This window comes from Tamandua tetradactyla, chromosome 8 (genome assembly GCF_023851605.1).
Source record: "Tamandua tetradactyla isolate mTamTet1 chromosome 8, mTamTet1.pri, whole genome shotgun sequence".
NCBI lineage: Eukaryota > Metazoa > Chordata > Mammalia > Pilosa > Myrmecophagidae > Tamandua > Tamandua tetradactyla.
The window spans coordinates 95,970,147-95,994,335 of NC_135334.1; the positions used below are offsets into that span (position 1 = coordinate 95,970,147).

At 36.0% G+C, this 24,189-nt stretch overlaps 1 protein-coding gene and 1 long non-coding RNA gene across 3 annotated transcripts in view; both read left to right on the top strand.

The window, feature by feature from the left end:
* Positions 1-24,189, top strand: part of PRMT3 (protein arginine methyltransferase 3) — a 174,688-nt gene that overhangs the window by 24,160 nt on the left and 126,339 nt on the right. For both annotated transcript variants that reach the window (XM_077114223.1, XM_077114222.1), the window contains exons 8-9: positions 504-569; positions 8,369-8,490. In XM_077114223.1, the coding sequence (XP_076970338.1) occupies positions 504-569; positions 8,369-8,490 (188 nt within the window). The remainder of the gene's footprint in view (positions 1-503; positions 570-8,368; positions 8,491-24,189) is intronic.
* Positions 8,497-19,482, top strand: LOC143644776 (uncharacterized). Its single transcript, XR_013156856.1, has 2 exons — positions 8,497-14,406; positions 16,357-19,482. It is a non-coding gene; the product is annotated as an uncharacterized LOC143644776 (long non-coding RNA).

The window sequence follows — 24,189 nt, forward strand, 5'->3', positions numbered from 1 at the left end:
CTAGAAATAACAGGAACATCAAATAGGTGCTGATCAATGGCTTTCTTAGAAAAGCCTACTCAGTTTAGCTTCATTTTTCATATGTAACTGTAACTTTTACATTTATTTTTTTTTCTCCCTTCTTTTATTAATGTAAGTCTATGACAGGGAGTCAGGCTTTAGATTCCAGGCCCTATTAAATAACAAGTTCTCTTATATTAACTTTAATTATCAGTTTGAAGTCTTACAGTGATAATGAGTTTAAGGAAGAAAATGTGCATATTTTTAAGACCTTAGATAAGTCTTAACTCAGTGATGGTCTTAAAAATAAAAGTTTCCTTTGTATGTTGTTGCTATTTCTGTTCTTTATTGTTTTCTTTTCATAAAATAGAAGCTTGGTTTTCCAGGCAAATCTTAATTGTAGAAAAATAGCAATGTGTAATAAAATAATAAATACTTACCTAAAAAAAATGTTTTTGTTCAGATTATCCTGTGAACTTGATGATTTCCTCCCTCCACTCTAGGACAAAGTACGAACAGAAAGTTACCGAGATTTTATATACCAAAATTCACATATCTTCAAAGACAAGGTGAGTAGTTTTGGCTACAGAATTAGATATTTCATGTTGTTCTTGGGCCATCATGGTGATAGCAGTTGATTTAATCTACTCTGACTTTATTTCATGGAAGACTTTTATGATATTTGCTCTGTGGGACAGAATACTGATAGCAGATGCTGATTGATGCCCTTTTTTCTTTTCAAACTGAAGTTCATTAATTACTGTGACAGTTTAAACTGCTCTTATTCAGATAATTTTATACTGTATTTTTGATTTACAGTAATTCCAGTGAATTTCAAATGAATCAGGTAAACCCATACCAAAGCACACTATTTTACTTATGTTCTAGTTTGTATTAATCAGGTAAAAACAAATAATTTAAAGAACTTATTTTTTATGAGTAGGATCAAATATTGTAGGATTTATTTTATGTGCTTTGATTTAGGATCTCATTTATCTACCCCTTTTTGAGACACTAATTTTAAGTTAGTCTTAATATTGCCCTAAGTTATTTCAGAGATTATCTTTCACTGTGTATATCTGTGTGTTTTTAATTTGTGTCATTTGCTTTCTTCCCTTTATTTATTATTTCTTTGTCCCTCCCTTCCTCCCTTTCCTCCTCCTTCCTTCTTATTGGGAATTAATCCACTAATTTATTCAATAATATTATCTTCTCTACCATTTATAATCTTTGCTTTGGGGATTTTTCTCCATTCCCTACTTGCAAGAATATGTTTAGTGATAATGTATCAAGCTTTTATAATTTCCTTTTCACTTGTATTTTAAAAGATACTTTTTAAAAGGTATTTCATGGTCTTTATATGATGTTGCACTAATGGATTAACTTTAAGAACAAGTTTTCCTGGAGTACATACTTTGAACCAACACAGTGATATATGTTTATTTTGCTGATCTCCCCGTAGACAAATAAATTATTTCATTTTTTTAATCATAGTTATTATCAGCTCTTTGTACTTAACTTTTTTTCTCTGTCTCTCTTTTTTTTTTTTTGGCATGGGCAGGCACTGAGACTTGAACCCCAGTCTCCAGCATGGCAGGCAAGAACTCTGCCTGCTGAGCCACCGTGTCCCTCCTTGTACTTAGCTTTTTATATATGGTAGCCTAAGAATTTTTCATAGTTAATTTTTATGTTTGCATTCAAGTCCTTGGAGCATTTTATTAATTTAGTATTCTATGTGTAAAAGAACACTTGGTTTCCAGTGAAGCAAATTATTTTACTATTAAATATGCTACTTTATATATTTAGTTAAATTATGCCCAGATTTTTATTTTATTTTACTTTTCTAAGTGGTATATTGTATAGAAATTAAACATGTACTGGTCTTGAATTCATTATCCTGGCTTATTAGCTGTGTACTTTTGGGCATCCATTGAATCTTTTTGAACTTCATCTGTAAAGTGATTTTTAAAAATTCCTTTTGCTTCTAAAATTCTTTGATTTCAGTCACTATAAAACACCATCATTGGTTTTCTATTTTTTTATTTTAATGTAATTTTATTGATATATATTCTTATACCATGTAATCATCCAAAGTGTTCAATCAGTTGTTCATAGTATCACATAACTGTGCAGTCATCATCACGGTTGACCTAATTTTCTTTTTTGTGAAAAATAACATATATATACAAAAAAGCAATGAATTTCAAAGCACATCGCAACATTTAGTTACAGAACAGATTTCAGAGTTTGGTATGGGTTACAATTTCACAGTTTTAGGTTTTTACTACTAGCTGCTCCAAGACACTGAAGACTAAAATAAATATCAATATAATGATTCAGCAGTCATGCTCATTTGTTAAACCCTACCTTTCTCTGTAGCATTCCACCATCTCCTTTGATCTTTCTCCCACTTTAGGTTTATCTAGGCTATGCCTATTCTATCTTTTTCATGTTGGAAGGGGCTTCAATAATATGGGATAGGAACATAGAACTAATTGATGTTCTAGAGAGACTGGCCTCTCTGCATTTCGTTGGTTTTCTTTGAGCCATCTTCTCTTAATACTTTATATAAATACCATAAGAATTTGTTAACTGAAACTAAGTTAAATGTTTCTTTTTCACTAAGCCCCTGTCTTAAAGAAATGAGGAAATACTGAAAAGATTCAAATATTAGGAATCATAGAATTAATAAACAAAAACATTAATTGAAATATTTCTGCATATATGGATCAAAATTATTAATCCATAGATTTGTACACAATCATTTTCTACTTCTAATTTTTTAATTGTAACATTATAGAAATGTTTATGTATTACATTATACATTTTCATACAAAATATATGACCATGGAAAACATAATGTTTATTTTGTTGTCTTCCACTTACTCTTTTTACTGAAGAGATTAAACCTGTCAAAGTCAAAAAAGACTTATTAATAATTGGATACCTTGGTACTTTGCTAAGATACTTGCATGTAGCTTATCACTTTGTAATTCGTTTTGCTTGTGCATTTCTGATTGTTCAGAAATATACTGTAATATAAAAAATTAATGTGTTAATTTTTAACCCCGTAAACACATGCAGGGCATAATTTTCTATAATTAACAGTGTTAGCTAATCTAGAACTTTTATATTTTTAAGTGATTGGAATAGATGATTTCCTTCCTTCCTTCTTTCCTTCTCCTTTCCTTCTCCCTCAATCCCTTTATCCTTGCCTGCTTTCTTTCCTTCCTTTCTTAATATTATTTCAGTTCACAGAGCTCCTGTGGATGCCATATGGTTTCTCAGATTTAATTTAACTCTAGGTGGCATTTAGTCTTGCTGTTACCCACTCATAATTAACTTCTGTTTGTAGTCCATTGAAAAAATTCCCAATTAGTTGCCTTTTTTTATGCTTTTGATTATTATCTACAGTTATAATTGATTCTTTTTTTTTTGGAAAATGAATCATATGCCATCATTTTATAAAATAATGTTAGTTTATTTTTATATAATTTCCATCTTTTTCTTGATTCTATTAAGTGTTCAATTGCCTAGTCACCTTATTCTGAGCTACATGTACTTAAATAATTACTATATAATTAAAATACAGATTTATAAACAGATTGACCTACATTTGAATGCTAGCTCTAAATTTATCAGCCCTCTGACCCTGGACCCATTACTTAGCCACTCTGAAGCTCTCTTTCATCTTTTCAAAGTGAGGATTAAATAAGAATTTTATATATATATGTGTGTATGTATATATATTTATATAGATTGTATGTGTGTGTTTGTATGTTTGTATAGTCTTTTAAAAGACCACATACTCTAATTGGAGTGTTCTATACATGTCCTTCTGTACTTAGCTTTCTTCATTCATCAATATATCTTGTAGATCATTCATTATTAACATTCTTCTAATGGGTCTAATATCCAATGTAGAGATGTCCATAGGTTGTTTCCATTTTTCTTTGGGAAAAAATATTACATATAATAATATATAATGTAAAAAATCTTTTTGTGTATGAGAAGTATGATTATGGGTTAAATCCCTAGCAGTGTATTTACTGGGTCAAGAAGTGCATAATCTGAATGTTATAGCATAACTATCTGTTCTAGTTTGTTAGCTGCTGGAATACAATATACCAGGAACGGAATGGCTTTTTACAAGGAGAATTTAATAAGTTGCTTGTTTACAGCTCTGAGGCCAAGGAAATGTCCCAGTTAAAGCAAGTCTGTAGTAATGTCCAGTCTAAGGCATCCAAGGAAAGATGCCTTGGTTCAAGAAGGCCAGTGAAGTTCAGGGTCTCTCTCTCTCAAGTGAGAAGGCACATGGCGCACACAAGATTCCTCTCTTGGCTGGAAGGGCACATGGCCAACACGGCATTATGTGCTAGCTCTCTCCTGGCTTCCTGTTTCATGAAGCTCCCCAGGAGGCATTTTGCTTCTTCATCTCTGAAGGTTGCTGACTGGTGGACTCTGCTTCTTGGTGCTACAGTATTCTCTGCTCTCTCCAAAACTATCTCTTCTCTGAAGTGTGTCCTCTTTTATAGGACTCCAGAAACTAATCAAGACCCACCCAAATAGGTAGAGATACGCCTCCACCTAATCCAGTTTACCAGCCACTCTTGATTAAATCACATCTCCAGGGAGATGATCTGATTACAGTTTCAAGCATGCACTTCTGAATAGGGATTAGAAGAAACAGCTGCCTTTACAAAATAGGATTAGGATTAAAACATGGCTTTTCTAGGGTACATGCATCCCTTCAAACCAGCACATTCTATCCTCTGGACCCTAAAAAAAATGTGTTTTTCTCATATACAAAATACATTAATTCCATCACAATACCAGAAATCCTTAAACCATTTCAGTAGCAATACAAATGAAATACAAAGTTAGAAACAGTACAAACTCCTATCAAAGTTAGTTACAGGCATGGTCTGTTCTGAGGCAAAGTTCTCCTCTGGCTCTGGACCTATAAAAACTCAAAACAAGTTATTTGCTGCCGATATACAAAGGAGGAACATTCATAGGATACATATACCCATTTCCATAGAGAGGAGGATCACAGGAGTACCCGCCAGCCCCATACAGTTTTGAAAACCCACAGGGCAAAGTTCATTAGATTTCAAAGTCTGAGAGTCATTTATCTTCAGGGCTTCTGAAAGCAGCAGTCAGTCCCACCCTTTCCAAGGGCCTGTGCAGAGGCCTGCCTCTCTCCAAATGCAACCTTTGTGGACACTGGGGAGACTACCTTTTTCTTGGCTCCACCCTCTCCAAGGATCATGGCTGCATCCGGACTCTCTGCTGTATCTGGGGCACACGCTCAACCCCTCCATCTGGTGGCAGCCAGGCTCTCCCCAAACCCCAAGGAATGTGTTTCACCCTCTCCAAGGCCTGAGGCAGCATGACTCTTCCACTGCAACTAGGTGCAAGGCCCATCCTCTGCCTTTGGGGCAAACTCACCCTCTCCACGGGCTTGGGTGGGTCTGCTCTCCTGGCCCAAGGCTTCTTGACTTCAGACCTCAGCCTACATGGTTTTGCCTCTGAAGTTATTTTTCCTCCAGTGTGTCTCTTCTCTGAATCCCCCAGTCTAGAATGGCAGCAGCTCTGTTTATACAGTTCCCACAGCACCCTCGTTGGCTTTTTTATGCAGTAGTCTTGGATCATGCCCATCAGACATAAGGAGTTTCCACAAATCCTCCCTGGATAACTCCACATCCAATCCTGGCTTTCTCTGAAATGGCTGACTGGTTTCCATTTGGCCAAGACCTCATGTGGTGCGCTATTCTCTGGAGTCTCCCTTTCTGGAGGCCCAGAATTTTCCAGAACTTTGAGTTCTCAGCTTATCTCTTTCCTGTCACATTTCACTATAAGCTGTGAGGAGAAACTAGGCTGCACTTTCCACATTTAATTTGGAGATCTCTCCTGCTAAATATCCAAGCTCATGGCATTTAAAATCTGCCTTCCAGCCAAAGCCACTAGTCAATTTTGCCAAATTATTTGCCATTTTAAAACAAGGATTGCCTTCCTTCCAGTCTGTAATGACACACACCTCATTTCTGTCTAGAGCCTGGTCAGAGATATCTATAGAGTCCACATTTCTACCAAGAGTCTCTTCAAAGCATTCCAGGCCTTCTCTATCAAGCTTCTTGCAGCTGTTCCAGAATCTTCCCCTTATCCATTTAAAAAGCCATTCCAACATGTTTGGTATTTGCAAACTGTAGCAGCACCCCACTTTCCGGTACCAAAATCTGTTCTAGTTTGCTAGCTGCCAGAATGCAACACAGCAGAGACAGATTGGCTTTCAATAAAAGAGGATTTATTTAGTTGACGTATAGTTCTTCAGAGGGAAGGCAGCTAACTTTCAACTGAGGTTCTTTCTTAAGTGGAAAGGCACAAGGTGATCTCTGCTGGCCTTCTCTCCAGACCTCTGGGTTCCAACAACTTTCCCCAGGGTGATTCCTTTCTTCATCTCCAAAGGCCTGGGCTGAGCTGCTTTGGCTGTGCTACGTTGAGATCTCTCATTTAAGCACCAGCCAATTAAGTCAAACATTGTTCATTGCAGTAGGCACGCCTCCTAGCTGACTACAGATGTAATCAGCAGCAGATGAGGTTCACTTGCCATTGGCTCATGTCCACAGCAATAGAACGAGGCACCTTCAGCTAGCCAAGTTAACATCTGAACCTAACAACCACACTCTCCAAATGTCTATCAATAGAGAACTAGGTCAGTAGATTACAGTACGGTCAGAACTTGGAATCCTAAACAGTTACAATAAAGGGAAAAAAGCTCTTTAAACTGATATGAAAAGATCTCTAGATTATATTGCTAAAAAAAAATGTTTAGCCTAGTGGCTATAATATGCTACCATTGTGTAAAAAAGGAAAAGAAAAATATATTGTGGTGGATTGTATATACATAAAAATTCTCTTGAAGGATAAATAAGAAACACACCTTTTGATGTTTAAACTGTGTGAATATATTTATTACCTAGTCAAAAAGTAAAATAATTGTTAACCAGTTTAATAGATTCCTAGATTTCATTCTGAAAATAAAATCCTAAGACTCTCTGTGATCTGACCCCTGCTTAACCCTGACCTTACTGCTAAGCAACCTCTTTTTTTTCTCACTCACTTTTCTGTTTTTAAGTGAACTGTCCATTTCTCACCAGCCTTCTTATTTGCCTGGAATCTTGTGCCTTGTATTTGATATCCTCCATGGCTAGAATGCATGTCCAGATCTTTGTATGGCATTTGTTTCCACTGCACTTCTTTGCCCAAATGTATGAAAGAAATACTCAGACTTATCTGAAAACTGAAAAGGGCAATCTACTCTGACCTATTCTAACCTTTACTCTGCTCTATTTTTCTTTCTAACACTTAACCACTGCTTGACATTATTTTCTAGTCTTTATTTATCCATTATGTCCTCCTTAAGATTGTAAGCTCCATTAGTACAGGGTCTTATTAATTGCTGTACCCCATTACCTGGGTCAGTGCTTGGCAGTGGTGTTCAGGGAATACTTACAGTAGGAGGATACTGAAATAATTTCATATTTTGGGACAAGTATATAGCATTTTAGGTCATTGATATGGAAAGAGTTAAAAATTACAGTATTTAGTCATTTCTCAGGGTTGTGGACTTCCAAATATTTTGCCTAATGGGCTTCCTTGGTGATTGTTTATATTTTCACTGTGAACAGAGTAGGTTTTACTGTACCATTCTGGGACGAGCCATATGAAAGTTGCTAATTTAGAAATAATTGTTCCCCCATCCCCAATTTCATCTTAAACTTTGGCTCTTCTAATTACTATTTTTCACCAGTAATTGAGTATTATTTTACAACTTAAATTCTCAAATTCCAAAATTCCAGGAGCTGTTTATATTTTACTTATAATATTAAAAAGAGATGAATATTTTATTTGGAGGATGAAGTGGGTATGGTGATATTCTACATCTTTGATTCCTTTATAGCCATTTTTAACTTGCATTTGATCAATTTAAAACTATTTCCTGCAACTCAAACTTTAAAGTTTATTTTTGTTAAAATTTGGAATCACTGAACCCAAATTAGAGCATGTATACAATAGGGAAATTAAAAGCAGAGAATAATTCCCAACTCAGAAGTCTCTGGAAATCACTTATTTCATATAAATCATTTCTAAATTTAGCATTGTTGGGCATTATTGCAACAGATTATGGCCAACAAAACAACTCATAGTAATAATACCTTTGATTTCAGTAAATAGATACCACATTTGATCTATCCCTAGCCAGAAATTTTGGGTTTGGATTTGGATTTTGTAATATAGCACTAGAATGTAAAATAGCAGATTTTTAGATAACATCTTTTTTTTTTTTTTTTTTTAATTACACCAGGTTGTTTTGGATGTTGGTTGTGGAACTGGAATTCTCTCTATGTTTGCTGCTAAAGCTGGTGCAAAGAAAGTTCTTGGAGTTGATCAATCTGAAATACTTTACCAGGCAATGGATATTATAAGGTAGATGCATTTGAAGGCTTGATTTAAGATTATATTTTAATTTGACCATTGTTTGAAAGGTTTTCTTGTCTTTATAATAGAAATCCAAAATAGACGTGTAGACCTCGCTTCAACAAATGAAAACTACAGTCATAAGGAAATCCTTTTCCATCTGCTCAGAGATAATAAGTTCTTTCCTTTTCATCTTTCAGTTTTAAGGCCAGAGCTATAGAGATATAGCAGTATTCACAGGATTTCACACAAACATGTTTCTGATTATAACTTAGTTATCTTAGGTATGTGAGCACCTAGCTTTTTAACTTTGAAAGGAAAAGAATCTAACGATTTTTATACAGCATTGGTGAGATAGAACAATTGAGCTTCATTAAAAGTCTTAGGTCATATGATAGAACTAAGAAGTAAAACTTGAACCCTGACACACTTTTAGGGTGAAATAGATTAGTTAGAATGTTAGAGACACCTCCCTTATTTGAACAAGTTTTCCCTGGTCTCTACTCCTTATTGAGTCAAAGCACTTGCCTTCATACTTTCTGTGTGTATTTCTGTAATGGGAGTTTGAGCATATTGTCATTCAGTTTTTTACTGTGAAGCATTAATTTTAACATAGTGGTGGCATGTAAAGTGAATATTTCAAACTTTCCTTTGCTGTAAGATTTACTGTGTCAAATGGGCTTTCATCCTCCTTACTAGTGTCGGTCTACTCAGTCTTAAGTATAATTTTAATGAGATTCCCTGTTGTCTAGAAGGTATACTTGCAACACGAATGTACTCCAGCAAATGCTGAAGTAGCAGGTAGTCAGAGAGGAAGCATAGATAGGAAATGTTGTGAAGAAATCAAAATCAATTTCATTACTTCAAATAATGAGGCATAGATAGGAAATGTGAAGAAATCAAAATCAATTTCATTACTTCAAATAATTTCTTTATTTGGCTTTCAGGGAAATTGCATTTGAAACAAAGATTACTACTGAGCATGGAGAGTATAACAAAATGACTAAACCTTAAGTTTATATTCAGTAAAAATACCTACTTAGCTAAGTGAACGTGTATAGAGCATGTTTTTATTATATATAAATTTATATAAATAAAAACTTTTGCAAAAGATTATAGTATACTTCTATAATTTAAAACATTGCACATGAAAGTACCTGCTAGGAAACTTAGTGAAGGAAAGAATTTTATTATACAGCTTTTACTGTAGAAGCTTTACTGTTGATTCAAAGGGACTTTATAGTAAGTTATGCAAACTAATTGCATCCATGTGAGAGCTGTTTTTCTAATTATCTATGAAACCCCTATGGATGCTTACCCGCATACTTGTTTCCTTTATACAGTGTAGAAACTAAGCAAGTAAATGTACTTAAGAAGACCAAGACAGTAGATTTATCATCCATCAGTTTTTAGTACTAATGACCAGGTTTTTATGCATTTGATTGCTTTGTTGAATACCTTGTTGCTTGATTTCATTTTTTTTTTTTTGATGGAGGCTAGAAAAAGGTTATGATTGTTATTATCAAAATACACTGATATTCATGTAAACCTTTGTCTGACCTTATGTTAGATGTCCACGTTTAAAATCTATTAAAGGCATGATTTTTGTCAGTTGATTACCATAGACATGGTGATTAGTGCAGAGATGAATAATTGCTCATTATATATTTTTCCCTAAATATAAAATAATGTTTTCCCCAAACTTCTGAGCAGTTAGATGGTCTGTGTCTTCCTACCACTTGATATATTTTGCCTCTTAATATGTGGCTTTGAAAGAGCAGTTATTCCTGAGGATCCTTTTTAAAGATCTTTTTTTTGAAATTTTCAACCACATGAGAGAAGAGCGAATGATATGTATTCCCATGTAGATGGCACTCAGCTTCAAGAATTACCTATATTTTACCACTTATTCTTTTTTATATATTCAACTTACAGTTATTAAATTTTCAAATAATGGTAAAATAAGTTTTATCTCTTCTTTATTTAAAAAAGAGAGCTAACATTTCTAAAGAAACAAGTTTAAAATGGTGTATGGTTGTTAAAGTAAGTTGACATATATATAGTAGGGTTTAAGTAGAAGGTCAGACTGACCATTCTGAGATTGCAAACATGAATAAAGTAAAATATAGATTTTCAAAGATGTTACATTAGCAGGGGCAAAGAGAACCCAAAGCCATACGTGGAAGTAATGAAAAATCATTTCTTATTGTTGGTTTTGCACTTTGAACCCTGCAGTGAATGATGATTCAGAAAAATAATCTTACCTAAGGATAGCAAATCTATTCAATTGCTAGTTGGTTGTATACTGTATTCACCCTCAGGAAACAGAGGTAGCTTCTGGTAATATTTTTAGCATTGCCCTGACTGCCTTTGTTTTCTCATTGACTCGCCATGATATAGCTCATTATTCAGACTTTTTGGATATTATTGCGGAAGAGTTTTCATGAGAAGGTTGATCCATCATACAGGCACAATGCAGTACTTTCAATCTTAGTGTGACATTAAAGATGCAATCTTTTATATTGCCTGTGTCTAGAATACTGTTAGAAATGAAGCATTAAGAAACGCCTAGAGATTATTTTGATCTGTTGTCATGTTTCTCTAAGTGTCCTTCTCTAGTCTGTCAGACGGGAGCATTATCTTCTTCATCTTTTTATTCTTAGCATCTGGCAAGGTGTCTGATATTCGCAGAAGCTTAGTAAAGGTTTTTGAGCAGACCTGAAGTATCCTGTAATAATTATTTTGAATATAGTGGTGATATACCAAAATGTACCAGCAAAAATTCCTGAAGTAAGGGATGTTCCTTCATATTTTGTTGCTGAATTTAATAGAAATAGCATTGAAGGGTGAGATAAAGCTAAAGATTATTTTGAGCAATTAAAGTATTTTATTGCTGAACAGCCATATACCTGTGTTGAAGACATTGAATGTGGTGCTGAAGATACCTTACAAGCAAACTAAATTTATTTCCTCCCTCCAAACCTCCAAACCCACCCCCAAAACCCTTTAATTTCTTGTCCTTTCAGTGGTCCTGTCTTAGTGGTTACCCAGTCACCCATTAGTTTCAGTGATTCACTGGAAGAACTCACACACTTAATATAAAGTTGTACTCAGTACTAAGATTTATTGCCACAAAGGCTATGTAGTGCAAGAACAACAGGAGAAAGATAACCATAGGCAAAGACTGTAGAGGTCAAGTGCACACTTCGATGTCCCACAAGACAGAATTCACACAAGACACACTTCTGTCCTCCTGTGAACTATAGAGATACATGTAAGATGTGTCTATCTAGGAAATCTGCCTGAGGCTGAAGAGAGCTGGTCATGTAGGTGCATACCTGCCATGTGACTAGTCATAATGTGGACCCCAAACCAGGCACCAGGTGAACATTAGGAATCGTCATATTTATTTTAAATTTGCTATCAGCATGTTCTGTCTTGACCTGCCTCTTTGGGCATATGGAGTAACATCATTATGCAGTAACTATGTGAACATTTCCAGGAGTTTTATTCTCAGAGTTTGATCAAGGATCATTGCCATGGATACAGGAACTGAGTAAAACAGACCTGCTGCATTAACTCTTTCCTCTCAGGTCCAAATTGGACACCTGGGATTCATCCGTGACTTATTCTCCTTTACCCAACATATCCTTTTGGGGACAAAGTCCTATTAATTGAGATTCCATGATACTTCTCAGATTTGTCCCTCTGCTAACAAGTGCCTGAATTTATGTTCTTATATCTCACACATGAATTACTGCGTCTCCTCACAACTGTCCCTGTTTGTACTGTTTTTATTCTCAACTCTGCTCTCCTCTATGTATTCTGCATCGTGTAGCCAGGTTGATTCCCCACCAAATCCTCCTCCTCTTTAAGGAAAGAAGGGAAAAAGGGAACCAAACTGCTTTTTGCATTGGGAAAACATAAGGAAGGGTAAAGAAGAAACTAAAAAATACCAGTGATCCTACTGTCAGAGATCACTATCAAGTCCTAAAAGCCTTTTGTTCCACAGGAGATGAAATCCATTCGAAATGTAAAACTTCTCTAGAATTTCGGCTCCCCAAGGTTAGGCAGGGATATTTCTCTTCTTTGTTCACTGATGAGCCTGCCCCAAGCACATGGAAAGGTACCTGGCACATAGTAGTTTTTCAGTATAAATACTTATTCAATAACTAACGATGGAATCTTTAGACCTAGGATATTGAATGTTCAAAGACAAGTAAATTATGATTTCCAAAGACTGAAAACCGATTGTCTCTGCTTGAATCGTATTTTTTTATTATCTTTCCCTCACTCTTTTAGAAGCTAATTTATTGCTAATTTCAGGCAGTAAATAACCTCAATGCTAATAATTCCATAATTACACACCTGAAAATCCAGGAGATACATTTGGAAGTGGGACAGCACATGGAATGACCTTGTTCCAGTTCCATTGTCCCCATATTTGAAATGATAAGGTTTATTTCCTTGGAATGTACATCACCCACCTCAAATGGTTAAGGACTTTTGAATTTTCCTTACTTTTATAAATAGACTAAATTCTCCAATAAAATTATTGATATGGGTTTTCTTCTGAGAGAAGGGGAAGGAAAAAGTTGGTTTGAATACCATTCTGCCAACAATTTTTCAATCACTTTCTTACTCTTCTTTTTAAACCTCCTGACTCTAGAGGTTTGCATTATGAAGAATGACTCTCACCTTCACTATAGTCTTCTCTGATTAAGTGTAAATTGAGTAGAGTTTTTTTTGTGGGTCTGCCAATATGATTAATTGCCCTTTTAATGATTAAAATCTTTGGTTCTTTGATATTCCCTCCAAAACTCTTCATGCATTTATGAATTTATTACATTTTATATTAGTTTATTGTCCACTAGATTTAGGGAACAGCTACATTGAACTAAAAGCAAAGTAATATTACACCTTGTATATTTTTGTATCTGTTAGGGCATCCCTTCTATTCCTAGCCTATTTTACATTTTTGTTATGGAATATAACACATATACAAAAAAAGCTATTAATTTCAAAGTACATTTTAACAAGTAGTTTTAGAACAGATATGGTATAGGTTACGGTTTCCACCATTTCAAATGTTTCCTTCTAGCTGCTCTAAGACACTGGAGACTAAAAAAAAGAAATATCAGTGTAATGATTCAGTAGTTATACTTATTTGTTAAATCCTATCTTCTCTGTTACAACCCCTCCTTCTCCTTAGATCCTTCTCCCAGTCTTTAGGGATATTTGGGCAATGACCATTCTAACTTCTTCATGTTGAAAAGGGGTGTTAGCATTATGGGGTAAAGAGATGCAAATAATTGATGCTCTTGAAGAGATGGGTATTTCTGGGTTTCAGGGCTCATCTGGTCTAGGAACCGTCTGAAGGTTTTAGGTTTCTGAAAAACAAACTTAGTGAGTAAAACTTTTATAGAGCCTTGAATCCCTGGGTATTCTTTAAGGTTTACAAGAATACTGTTGGTTGGGGGTTGGTATACCATGGCAATTAGCGCTATCTAGCTGAAGCTTGAAACCTCCAGAATAGGGTCTTGACTCTATTTGAACTTGATTAGCTACTGATACCTTATTTTGTTACCCTTTTGGTCAGATAGGCATTGTCAACCTTACAGTGCCAGGGCCAGGCTCATCCCTGAGAGCCATATTCCATGTTGCTAGGGAGACTTACACCCCTTGACATCATTTCCTACATAGTGGGGAGAGTAATGATTTTACTTGCAGAGTTGGGCTTAGAGAAAGAGATGCAACATCTAAGTAACAAATAGGTTTCTGGCAGTAACTCCTAGACGTAATTATAGGTAGGTTTAGCTTCTCTGTTACAGATATAAGTTTCACAAGAGCAAGTCTCAGGATCAAGGGCTTCACCTATCAACTTGGGAGTCCCTAATGTTTGGAAGAGTATCAGGAATTTCCCAGGTAGGTAAATTTAATAGTTGTTTTTTTTTTTTCTTCAGTCCCTCAAGGGACTTTGCCAATACTTTTTTTTTTGAGGCGGGGTGCATGGTCCGGGAAACAAACCCAGGTCTCCCACATGAAAGGCGAGCATTCTACCGCTGGACCACCCCAATACTTTTTAATTATCTGCCCAACATACTCTGAAATGTATCCAGGTATTATATTAAGCTATATAGAATTGCAGGACCTGGTTCTCAATTCTAGGCTACATGTGTTTAGGTTGTTTAAATTAACTGGCCAAACAGGTTAAATTAGATTGTGTACTACAGAAAACTTAGGTTTTGGACAAAATAAACCTCTCTTCCTTTGGTCTCATACAGTAGTGAAGTTCTGAAATAAAGAAAATATCATCCTGTGCCCTGCATTCTGATTTACCTTAGTCCCAATCAGATTGGCTTCATTCTTATCTCTAATTGAAGCCTGATCTCTTTTTTGACTTCCTTAACAGTTGCTGTGTGTAGGAATGCTGACTTTCAGAGCTGCAGAACTCCAATTCTGAGTCTTAGGTGTCAAACAGGTACCCAGTGCTCCAGAAAAATACCAGGTTATACATGTATAGCACAGCATCTCAGAATTTAGAAATAACACTTAAAGCTTAGGAATAAATGTGACTGCTGTAAGAGCTTACAATCTAGGCCCCAAGTTTCTTATAAATATTTTCTAAAAGAGACTATATAATATTTATCCTTTTGTTTATGGCTTATTTTGCTTAACATAATGTCCTCATGGTTTATTCACCTTGTTGCATGCCTCCTGACTTCCTTCCTTTCTGTAGCCCCACAGTATTCCATCATATGTATACATCACAGTTCTCTGTTCTGCTCCTCAGTCACTGTACCCCAGGCCACCTCCTCCATTGGGTATCATGAATGATGTTGCCATAAACATCAGTGTGCAACTGTCCATTCAAGTCCCTGCTTTCAGTTCTTTCAAGTATATTCCCAGTAACAAGATTGCCTAATCATATGGCAACCATGTATTTAACCTCCTGTGGATCCACTACATTATCCTCTGAGGGGCTGCCCAATTCTGCTACCTACCAACTTTGAATAGGTATACTTCTCTCTCCACATTTTCTCTAGCACTTGAACCTTTCTGTTTATTTATTTATTTTGAACCTATATGTGTCTTTAAAAAACAAGTTACTAATACCCATGTATTCTGGGTGAACATTAGAGTTGTTTTGTCACTTACTGTAAATGTCACTTTTAACTGGTTGTGTGTTAAATATATGAACCTCCATGGCATTTTATCCTGTTAGTCTCCCTACTAGACCATGTTCTTCCTTAGAATACGGACCATATTTTTATCTAAATCATATATGGCAAGGTAGATTACAAATGTGGTTTTGTTTCCCATTCTAAAAATCCTATAATTGCTCTTCATTGCCTTTAAGTAAAACCTAGATATCTTAGCATCACATCTGTTTACAACCAAGTGTTGCCACTACACGCTACCTTTTGTTTCTCTAGTCCTACTAAACTATGACTAGTTCTTCAAATTTGCCGTCTTTCTCCCATATACACACATGAGCAATTCTATACAAAAATATGACCTTCTCCCACTCCCATGTCCATATACATCTTTGTGGTTGATCTGACTTTTCCTAAGTTCAGATGTGACTTACTTAGTTATTTATCATCTTAACTCCCATGGTGGTCTGTGCTGTTTACTGTTCTCTCTCCCTTAAACCATGTTCTACCTTTTATCTCTATATGCCCACTACAAGATAGTTAATTGTGATAATGTCCCTTTGCCATGAAATAAAAGTTAAATTTCTACATTAAAGATTGGAAAGTATATTGTGGTCTAACAAAATTTCCACTTAGAGAAGGTTGATAATTTCAGTGCTATTTAGAATAAGAAAATTACTAAAAATACCCTTTTTATTATAATGTCATATTTTTATAGATTAAAGCTATGCTGGTTTTTGAGCAGATGTTTCCAGAGAAAGAATTCATTTGGAAGTCTTTACTGCTAAAGAAAGGTTTAGTGAGTAGCCACGTGAAAAAAGTAAAATCTATGGTTTATTTTTTCGTGAATGGAAAATCAGGTGGTGATCAAGACTAACAGTCTGATGACGTGTTAACTGCCTGAACGATATCTGTGTTGAGTTGTTTTAATACAGAATTACTGGGAATTATGGGGCTTCATCTTTTTCTCTGTGTATTCCCTGAAATCATAATCTTTCCTGTGTGTTCATATTTGAACAAGTAATTACTGATGCAAATAGGATTATAACTTGTAGCAGACAATAAACAGTTTGAGCAGATGGCCTCTTACAGAACACAGATCTTGTTTCAGCATAACCATTTTGAAGATACTTCTAGGAAATGGGAATATTTTGCTCTTTTAAAAAGCTTGCTTTTTTGTTTCCTTTGAAGTGTTTATAGTTCTTAAAGCCTTAATAAATATTTCACTAAATAGCACATAACTGTAGTCATTTCATCAGAAAGAATTTTATTAAATACCCCCTTTCTTTTTTTTATGCATGGGCAGGCACTGGGAATTGAACTCAAGTCTCTGGCATGGCAGAAGAGAACTCTGCCTGCTGAGCCATTGTGGCACACCCTTTGTTTGTTTTTTTAATACCCTTTTGAAAGAACCCAGATAGGATATAGGCAACCTTTTCTTTTTCAAATTTTTGTGTGAAATACAACATATGTATAAAAAGTACATAAGAACAGTCATATTTAACATGTATAAATATGCAAAAATAACATAGTAAGTCAAACACATATGTAACCATTATCGAGGACAAGAAGTACACCATTGCCAGCCCTACAAAATCCCACCCACCTCCACTTGCCCTTTCTCAACCAGAAGCCTTCCCCGCCTCCCTTGCTATCCTGATTTTCATCGTAATCATCTCCTTGCTTTGCTTTATAATGTACCACATAACTGGATATTCCTAAATAAAATGGTTTAGTTAACTTTGGTCTTTAATTAAATGGAATGATACTTTATGCATTAATTTTATCTAGCTTATTTTATAAATTTAATGTGTATAGCTATAGTTCATTCATATTTATTGGTGTATGGTATGCTATGGATAAATATATCACAATTTATCCTTTCTATTCTTGATGAACATTTGTGTTTTTAGTGTGGGGCTCTTAAGAACAATGCTGCTCTTCATACACCCTGGTACCCACATCTGTAGGATATGTATCTACAAGTAGAATTGGAGGTTTGGGGATATACCTGTCTTCAGGTTTCCTACATGTTGTCAGACTGTTTTCCAATATGGTATTCTTTTGTCTGTGGCTTAATGTCTTTTATCAGTTATAGAAAAATTTCATCCTTTATCTCTTGATATGTCCCTTTTATGTCTTCTCTACTTTGGAGGCCCCATATAAGTTCTATATTAGAGCTTCTCACTGTGTCCTTTATGTGTCTTAGCTGTGCTTCTATAAAGGTCTAAAGCATGAGTTGGCATACTTTTTCTGTAAAGAGCCAGATGAGGAATATTTTAAGCTTTGAAGGACATCTAAGGTCCCTGTTACTTTTGATGCTGTTTCTTTATCCTCTTCATTTTTAACGTTCCTGTGTAAGAAGGATTTAAACTTTGACAAAGTAAGTTTTTCCTAGGAAACCAAGGTAGCTTTAACATTAGAGCAATCAACATAGTTCACCACATTAACAGAATAAAAAAGAAAAACCATATAACCATCTTAATAGATACAGAAAAATTGTCAAAATTCAAAACTCATTCATAATAAAAATACTCAGCACACTAGGAATGGAAGGGAACTTTCCAACCTGATAAAAAGTATTTATGAAAAACCTACAGGTAGTATCATATTTTATAGTAATTAATAAATACTTTCCTCCTAAACAAGGTGTCCACTGTCACCACTTTTATTCAGAATCATAGTGGGGGGATCTGGCAAATGCAATAATGCAAGAAAAGGAAATAAAAGACAAACAGATTTGGAGGAAGAGGTGAATAGCCATTGCTCTCACATGACATGATCAGGTACATGTGAAAATCTACAAAAAGCTATTAAAACTGAGTTTAGCACAGTCTCAGGAATCAAGGTCAAAATATGAAAATCAATTATATTTCCATAAGTAGCCCTAAATAATTTGAAATTGATGCTTAAAAGCTATATTCTATTTTCAGTAACATCCAAACCCATCAAATATATAGGGAAAAATTTAACAAAATGTATGTAACCTGTGGCTACCATAACAAACTGCCACACAAACTCAGTGGTTTAAAACAGAAATTTATTGTTTCACAGTTCGGGAAGCTAGAAATCTGAAAGCAAGGTGTCAGCAGGGCCATGCTCCTTTGATTTGTTGCAGCATAACTATTTCTTCCTCTGTCACATGGCTGTCTTCTCTCTGTGTCTGTGTCCACTTTTCCTCCTATAGGACCCCAGTCATATTGGACTACCCTATTCTAAAATGACCTGTTTTAGCTTACCTAATTCCATCTTCCAATGTATCTTTTGGGGGGGCATAGTTCAGTCCATTACAGCTCAGAACACTGTAAAGTACAAAACACTTGTGGTAATTGGATTCAGGTGTCAACTTGGCTAGATGACAGTGCCTAGTTCTATGCTGTGGACATGAGCCAATGGTATGTGAACCTCATCTGTTGTTGATTACATCTGCAGTTGGCAAGGAGGCATGACTGCTGCAATGAATGATATTTGATTAAATTGGCTAGTGCTTAAATGAGAGACTCAATGTAGCACAGCCCATCAGCTCAGCATACCTCATCTCAGCACTCCAGGCCTTTGGAGATATAGAAAGGAATCACCCCAGGGAAAGTTGTTGGAACCCAGAGGCCTGGAGAGAAGGCCAACAGAGATCACCCTGTGCCTTCCCACTTAAGAAACAACCTCAGTTGCAAGTTAGCTGCCTTTCCTCTGAAGAACTATGCATCAACTAAATAAATCCCCTTTCACTGAAAACCAACCCGTCTCTGCTGTGTTGCATTCCAGTAGCTAGCAAACTAGAACACTATTAAGAGCTGATTCTAAAGTTCATATGGAACATTACCTAGAACAGCCAGAAGAATTTTTTTTTTTTTTTTTTTTTTTTCATATTTCAGGTGCAGCTTCATTCAGTGTTCCAACATAGTTACATTACACTTAGGTATTATTGTGCTGTCCATTTTTGAGTTTTTGTATCTAGTCCTGTTGCACAGTCTGTATCCCTTCAGCTCCAATTACCCATTATCTTACCCTGTTTCTAACTCCTGCTGGTCTCTGTTACCAATGATATATTCCAAGCTGATTCTCAAATGTCGGTTCACATCAGTGGGACCTTACAGTATTTGTCCTTTAGTTTTGGGCTAGACTCACTCAGCATAATGTTCTCTAGGTCCATCCATGTTATTACATGCTTCATAAGTTTAGTCTGTCTTAAAGCTGCATAATATTCCATCGTAGGTATACGCCACAGTTTGTTTAGCCACTCGTCTGTTGATGAACATTTTGGCTGTTTCCATCTCTTTGCAATTGTAGATAATGCTGCTATAAACACTGGTGTGCAAATGTCCGTCTGTGTCTTTGCCCTTAAGTCCCTTGAGTAGATACCTAGCAGTGGTATTGCTGGGTCGTAATCCATTCTGCCAGTCTATGTCTTTTGATTGGGAAATTCAGTTCATTAACTTTCAGTATTATTACTGTTTGGATAATATTTTCCTCTACCATTTTGGCTTTTGTATTATATATATCATATCTGATTTTCCTTCTTTCTACACTTTACTCCATACCTCTCTCTTCTGTCTTTTCGTATCTGACTCTAGTGCTCCCTTTAGTATTTCTTGCAGAGCTGGTCTCTTGGTCACAAATTCTCTCAGTGACTTTTTGTCTATAAATGTTTTAATTTCTCCTTCATTTTTGAAGGACAATTTTGCTGGATATAGGAGTCTTGGTTGGCAGTTTTTCTCTTTTAGTAATTTAAATATATCCTCCCACTGTCTTCTAGCTTCCATGGTTTCTGCTGAGAAATCTACACATAGTCTTATTGGGTTTCCCTTGTATGTGACAGATTGTTTTTCTCTTGCTGCTTTCAAGATCCTCTCTTTCTCTTTGACCTCTGACATTCTAACTAGTAAGTGTCTTGGAGAACGCCTATTTGGGTCTATTCTCTTTGGGGTGCGCTGCACTTCTTGGATCTGTAAATTTAGGTCTTTCATAAGAGTTGGGAAATTTTCAGTGATAATTTCTTCCATTAGTTTTTCTCCTCCTTTTCCCTTCTCTTCTCCTTCTGGGACACCCACAACACGTATATTTGTGCGCTTCATATTGTCATTCAGTTCCCTGATCCCCTGCTCAAGTTTTTCCATTCTTTTCCCTATAGTTTCTGTTTCTTTTTGGAATTCAGATGTTCCATCCTCCAGTTCACTAATTGTAGCTTCTGCCTCTTTAGATCTACCATTGTAGGTATCCATTGTTTTTTCCATTTTTTCTTCTTTGTCCTTCACTCCCATAAGTTCTGTGATTTGTTTTTTCAGATTTTCTATTTCTTCTTTTTGTTCAGCCCATGTCTTCTTCATGTCCTCCCTCAATTTATTGATTTGGTTTTTGAAGAATTTTTCCATTTCTGTTCGTATATTCAGCATTAGTTGTCTCAGCTCCTGTATCTCATTTGAACTATTGGTTTGTTCCTTTGACTGGGCCATATCTTCAATTTTCTGAGCATCATCCATTATTTTCTGCTGGTGTCTGGGCATTTGATCAGATTTCCCTGGGTGTGTTACCCAGCTGGTTGAAAGGTTTTTCTGTGAAATCTCTGGGCTCTGTTTTTCTTTTCCTGCCCAGTAGGTGGCGCTCGTGGTGCTCGTCTGTCTGCACCGCAGTCGGCCCGGGAAACCGCGCGTGGAGGTGGGGGTCGCTGGCCGCCGCGGCTTGGGAGAGTGCCGGTCCTAATTGCCCAGCTGGCCCGAAACGCCAAGCGTGGCGGGAGGGCCCCGCTATCCAACGTTCCCAGTCAGGCCGGGGAGCCACATGCATGGAGGGGACCCCAGTCGCCAGCCGCCCCGGCCGGGAAAACGCGCGCCCCTCGGGTAGCTCACCGCAGCAGATTCTCCCTGCCCGTTCAGCTGTTCCAGAATGGGGTACGCTGTCTTTTTGGTCTCTGTCGTGACTCCGGGAGCTGTTTCGTATTGTTTCTGTTTCTTTAGTTGCTTTTCTGGAGGAGGAACTAAGACCCGCGCGTCTTACTAAGCCGCCATCTTCTCCGGAAGTCAGCCAGAAGAATTTTATAAGAAAAAAAATAAATGTGAAGGACATACGCTATCAGACTTTGTAACTTACTTTAAAATTATAATAATCAAGACAGTGTTGTATTGGCATAAAGAAACACTTATAAGTCCTGGTGCAGAATAGAAAGTCCAGAAATAGAACCAGGTATACATGGTTAATTGATAGGGAAAAATATGAACATGATACCATATGAAAAATCTCAAAATGCATACTACAAGAATTTTAGAAGAAAATGTAAGTAAAATATTTTGAGTAGGTGAAAAAATTCTTAGATATGTCTCCAGAAGCATGAAGAAATAAATGATAAATCTTATCTTTATTAAAATTAAAAACGTTTTAGCTTTTCAAAACACCCCGTTAAAGACTTAAAAGCAAGCCGCAATATGATTTTCAGAGCATGTAAACAACTCTTAAAACCCTATAATAAGAAAACAACTGACTCCATTTTTTTTTAAATGGGCAAAAGATTTGAATATATACTTTACACAAAAGATGTCCAATAAGCACATGAAAAAGTGCTAAGTCATGAAAATGCAATGTAACAGTGATGACCTCACTACATAGTTAAAATTTAAAAGCTTTGACAATATTAAGTTTTGTCAAGAGTGCTTAAACAACAGAAATTGCTCGTACATTGCTGATGGGTACATAAAATTATATATCCACTTTCTAAAACAGCTTGGCTGTTACTTTAAAAGTTAGGTATGTATTACTGTATTTATAGCAACTTTATTCATTATAGTCGAAAGCTAGAAACAATCTAAATTTGCATCCACATGTGAATGGACAAACAAAATTGTAGTTTATCCATACAGTGGAATGGTGTTTAGCAGTAAATAGGAATGAACTGCTGATATATAAAAAACCATAAAAATTATGTTCATCCACAGTACACGCAATGTGATTCTATATCTATGAAATTCTACAAAATGCAAACCTAATCTGTACTGAAAGAAAATCAGTGGCTTTTGGAATTGGAGGGTGTTCTGGTTTGCAAGCTGCTGGAATGTGATCTACCAGAAATGGAACAGCTTTTAAAAAGGGGGAATTTATTGAGTTGCAAGTTTACAGTTCTAAGGCAGTGAAAATGTCCCAATGAATGCATGTCTATAAAAATGTCCAAATTAAGGCACCAACAAGAGGTTATCTTCATTCAGGAAAGACCGATGAAGTTCATGGTTTCCCTCTCAACTGGAAAGGCACATGGTGAATATGGCAACATCTGCAAACTTTCTCTCCAGGCTTGTTTCATGAAGCTCCCCTGGACGCGTTTTCCTTTTTCTTCTCCGAAGTTCTCTGGCTGTGTGGGCTTTTATGGTTCTTGTGGCTCTGAGCTTTTTCCATAGTGTTTCCTCTTTTAAAGGATTCCAGTAAGCCAGTCAAGATCCACTTGGAATGGGTGGAATCACATTTCCCTCTAATCAAAGTTCAATACAGGGTGGTGTGACAGTGGCTCATTGACAGGATTCTCGCCTTCCATGCCAGAGACCTGATTGGATTCTTGGTGCCTGTGCATGCAGGGGAAAAAAAAAGAGAAGAAAAAGTCAGTGCCCACAGTTGGGCAGGCCATATCTCTGTGGAGATAATGTAATCAAGTTTCCAACTTATGGTGCTGATTAGGGATTAAAAGAAATGGCTGCTTCCACCAGATGGATCAGGATTAAAGCATGGCTTTTTTAGGGTACATAATCCTTTCGAACTGGTGCTGGGGATTTTCTGAAAAGGGGTATATTGAATCTTTTGATGGGAAATAGAAATATTCTCTATATTGCTTTTGGTGATGCCATCTGGGAAGCTGTGTTTTGAAATGCAACAAACTTCAGCTTCTAAATGAATATATTTTGTTGGAGTCCATTACATAAATAGAACCTCAGAGGAGCTGGAGGGAAAAAATGCCTCCTTTGTTGCAAAGAAAAATCTATTGTAATTTACATGTGCACACTTGAATATTGAGAATTTATTTATTTTATTAGGTCTGAAGTTTGCTTTTAACTTTCTGAAATTCTCTTTAAGTAGTTTCAAAATGGAAAAAAAATGAGGATTGTTGTTAAAATTAATCTTACAATCAAACCTATAAAAATATCTCGTAAACGGGATTGGGCAAAGTTAAAGAATAAATTGTGTCATATAGAATTTCAAGTTTTATACAGTATTTTGTCATGATAATACCATTATTATATAATACTTAAGGGCATATACATAGCTTTCACAAATATTTGGTCTCTTGTGGTAGCCTGTCAATTAGATAGGGCAGGTATTATTCTCCTCTACACCTGATCACACAGGCTTAGAGAGGTTAAGTAATTTCATGAAGATCACATGGCTGATAAGTACTAGAGGAGTTGGGATTCAAAGTAAGGGTTGGTTTCTAATTTTCTTTCCATGATGGCACACTGCTTCCCTTTAAACCATAATTTTGTCATCTCTGTGTCTGGTCTGTCTTTTCACTTTTCTCTCCTTTTTTTTTTTTTTTTTTTTTTAAAGATCACTAACTTTGTTGGCTGTTTTAAATATAGAC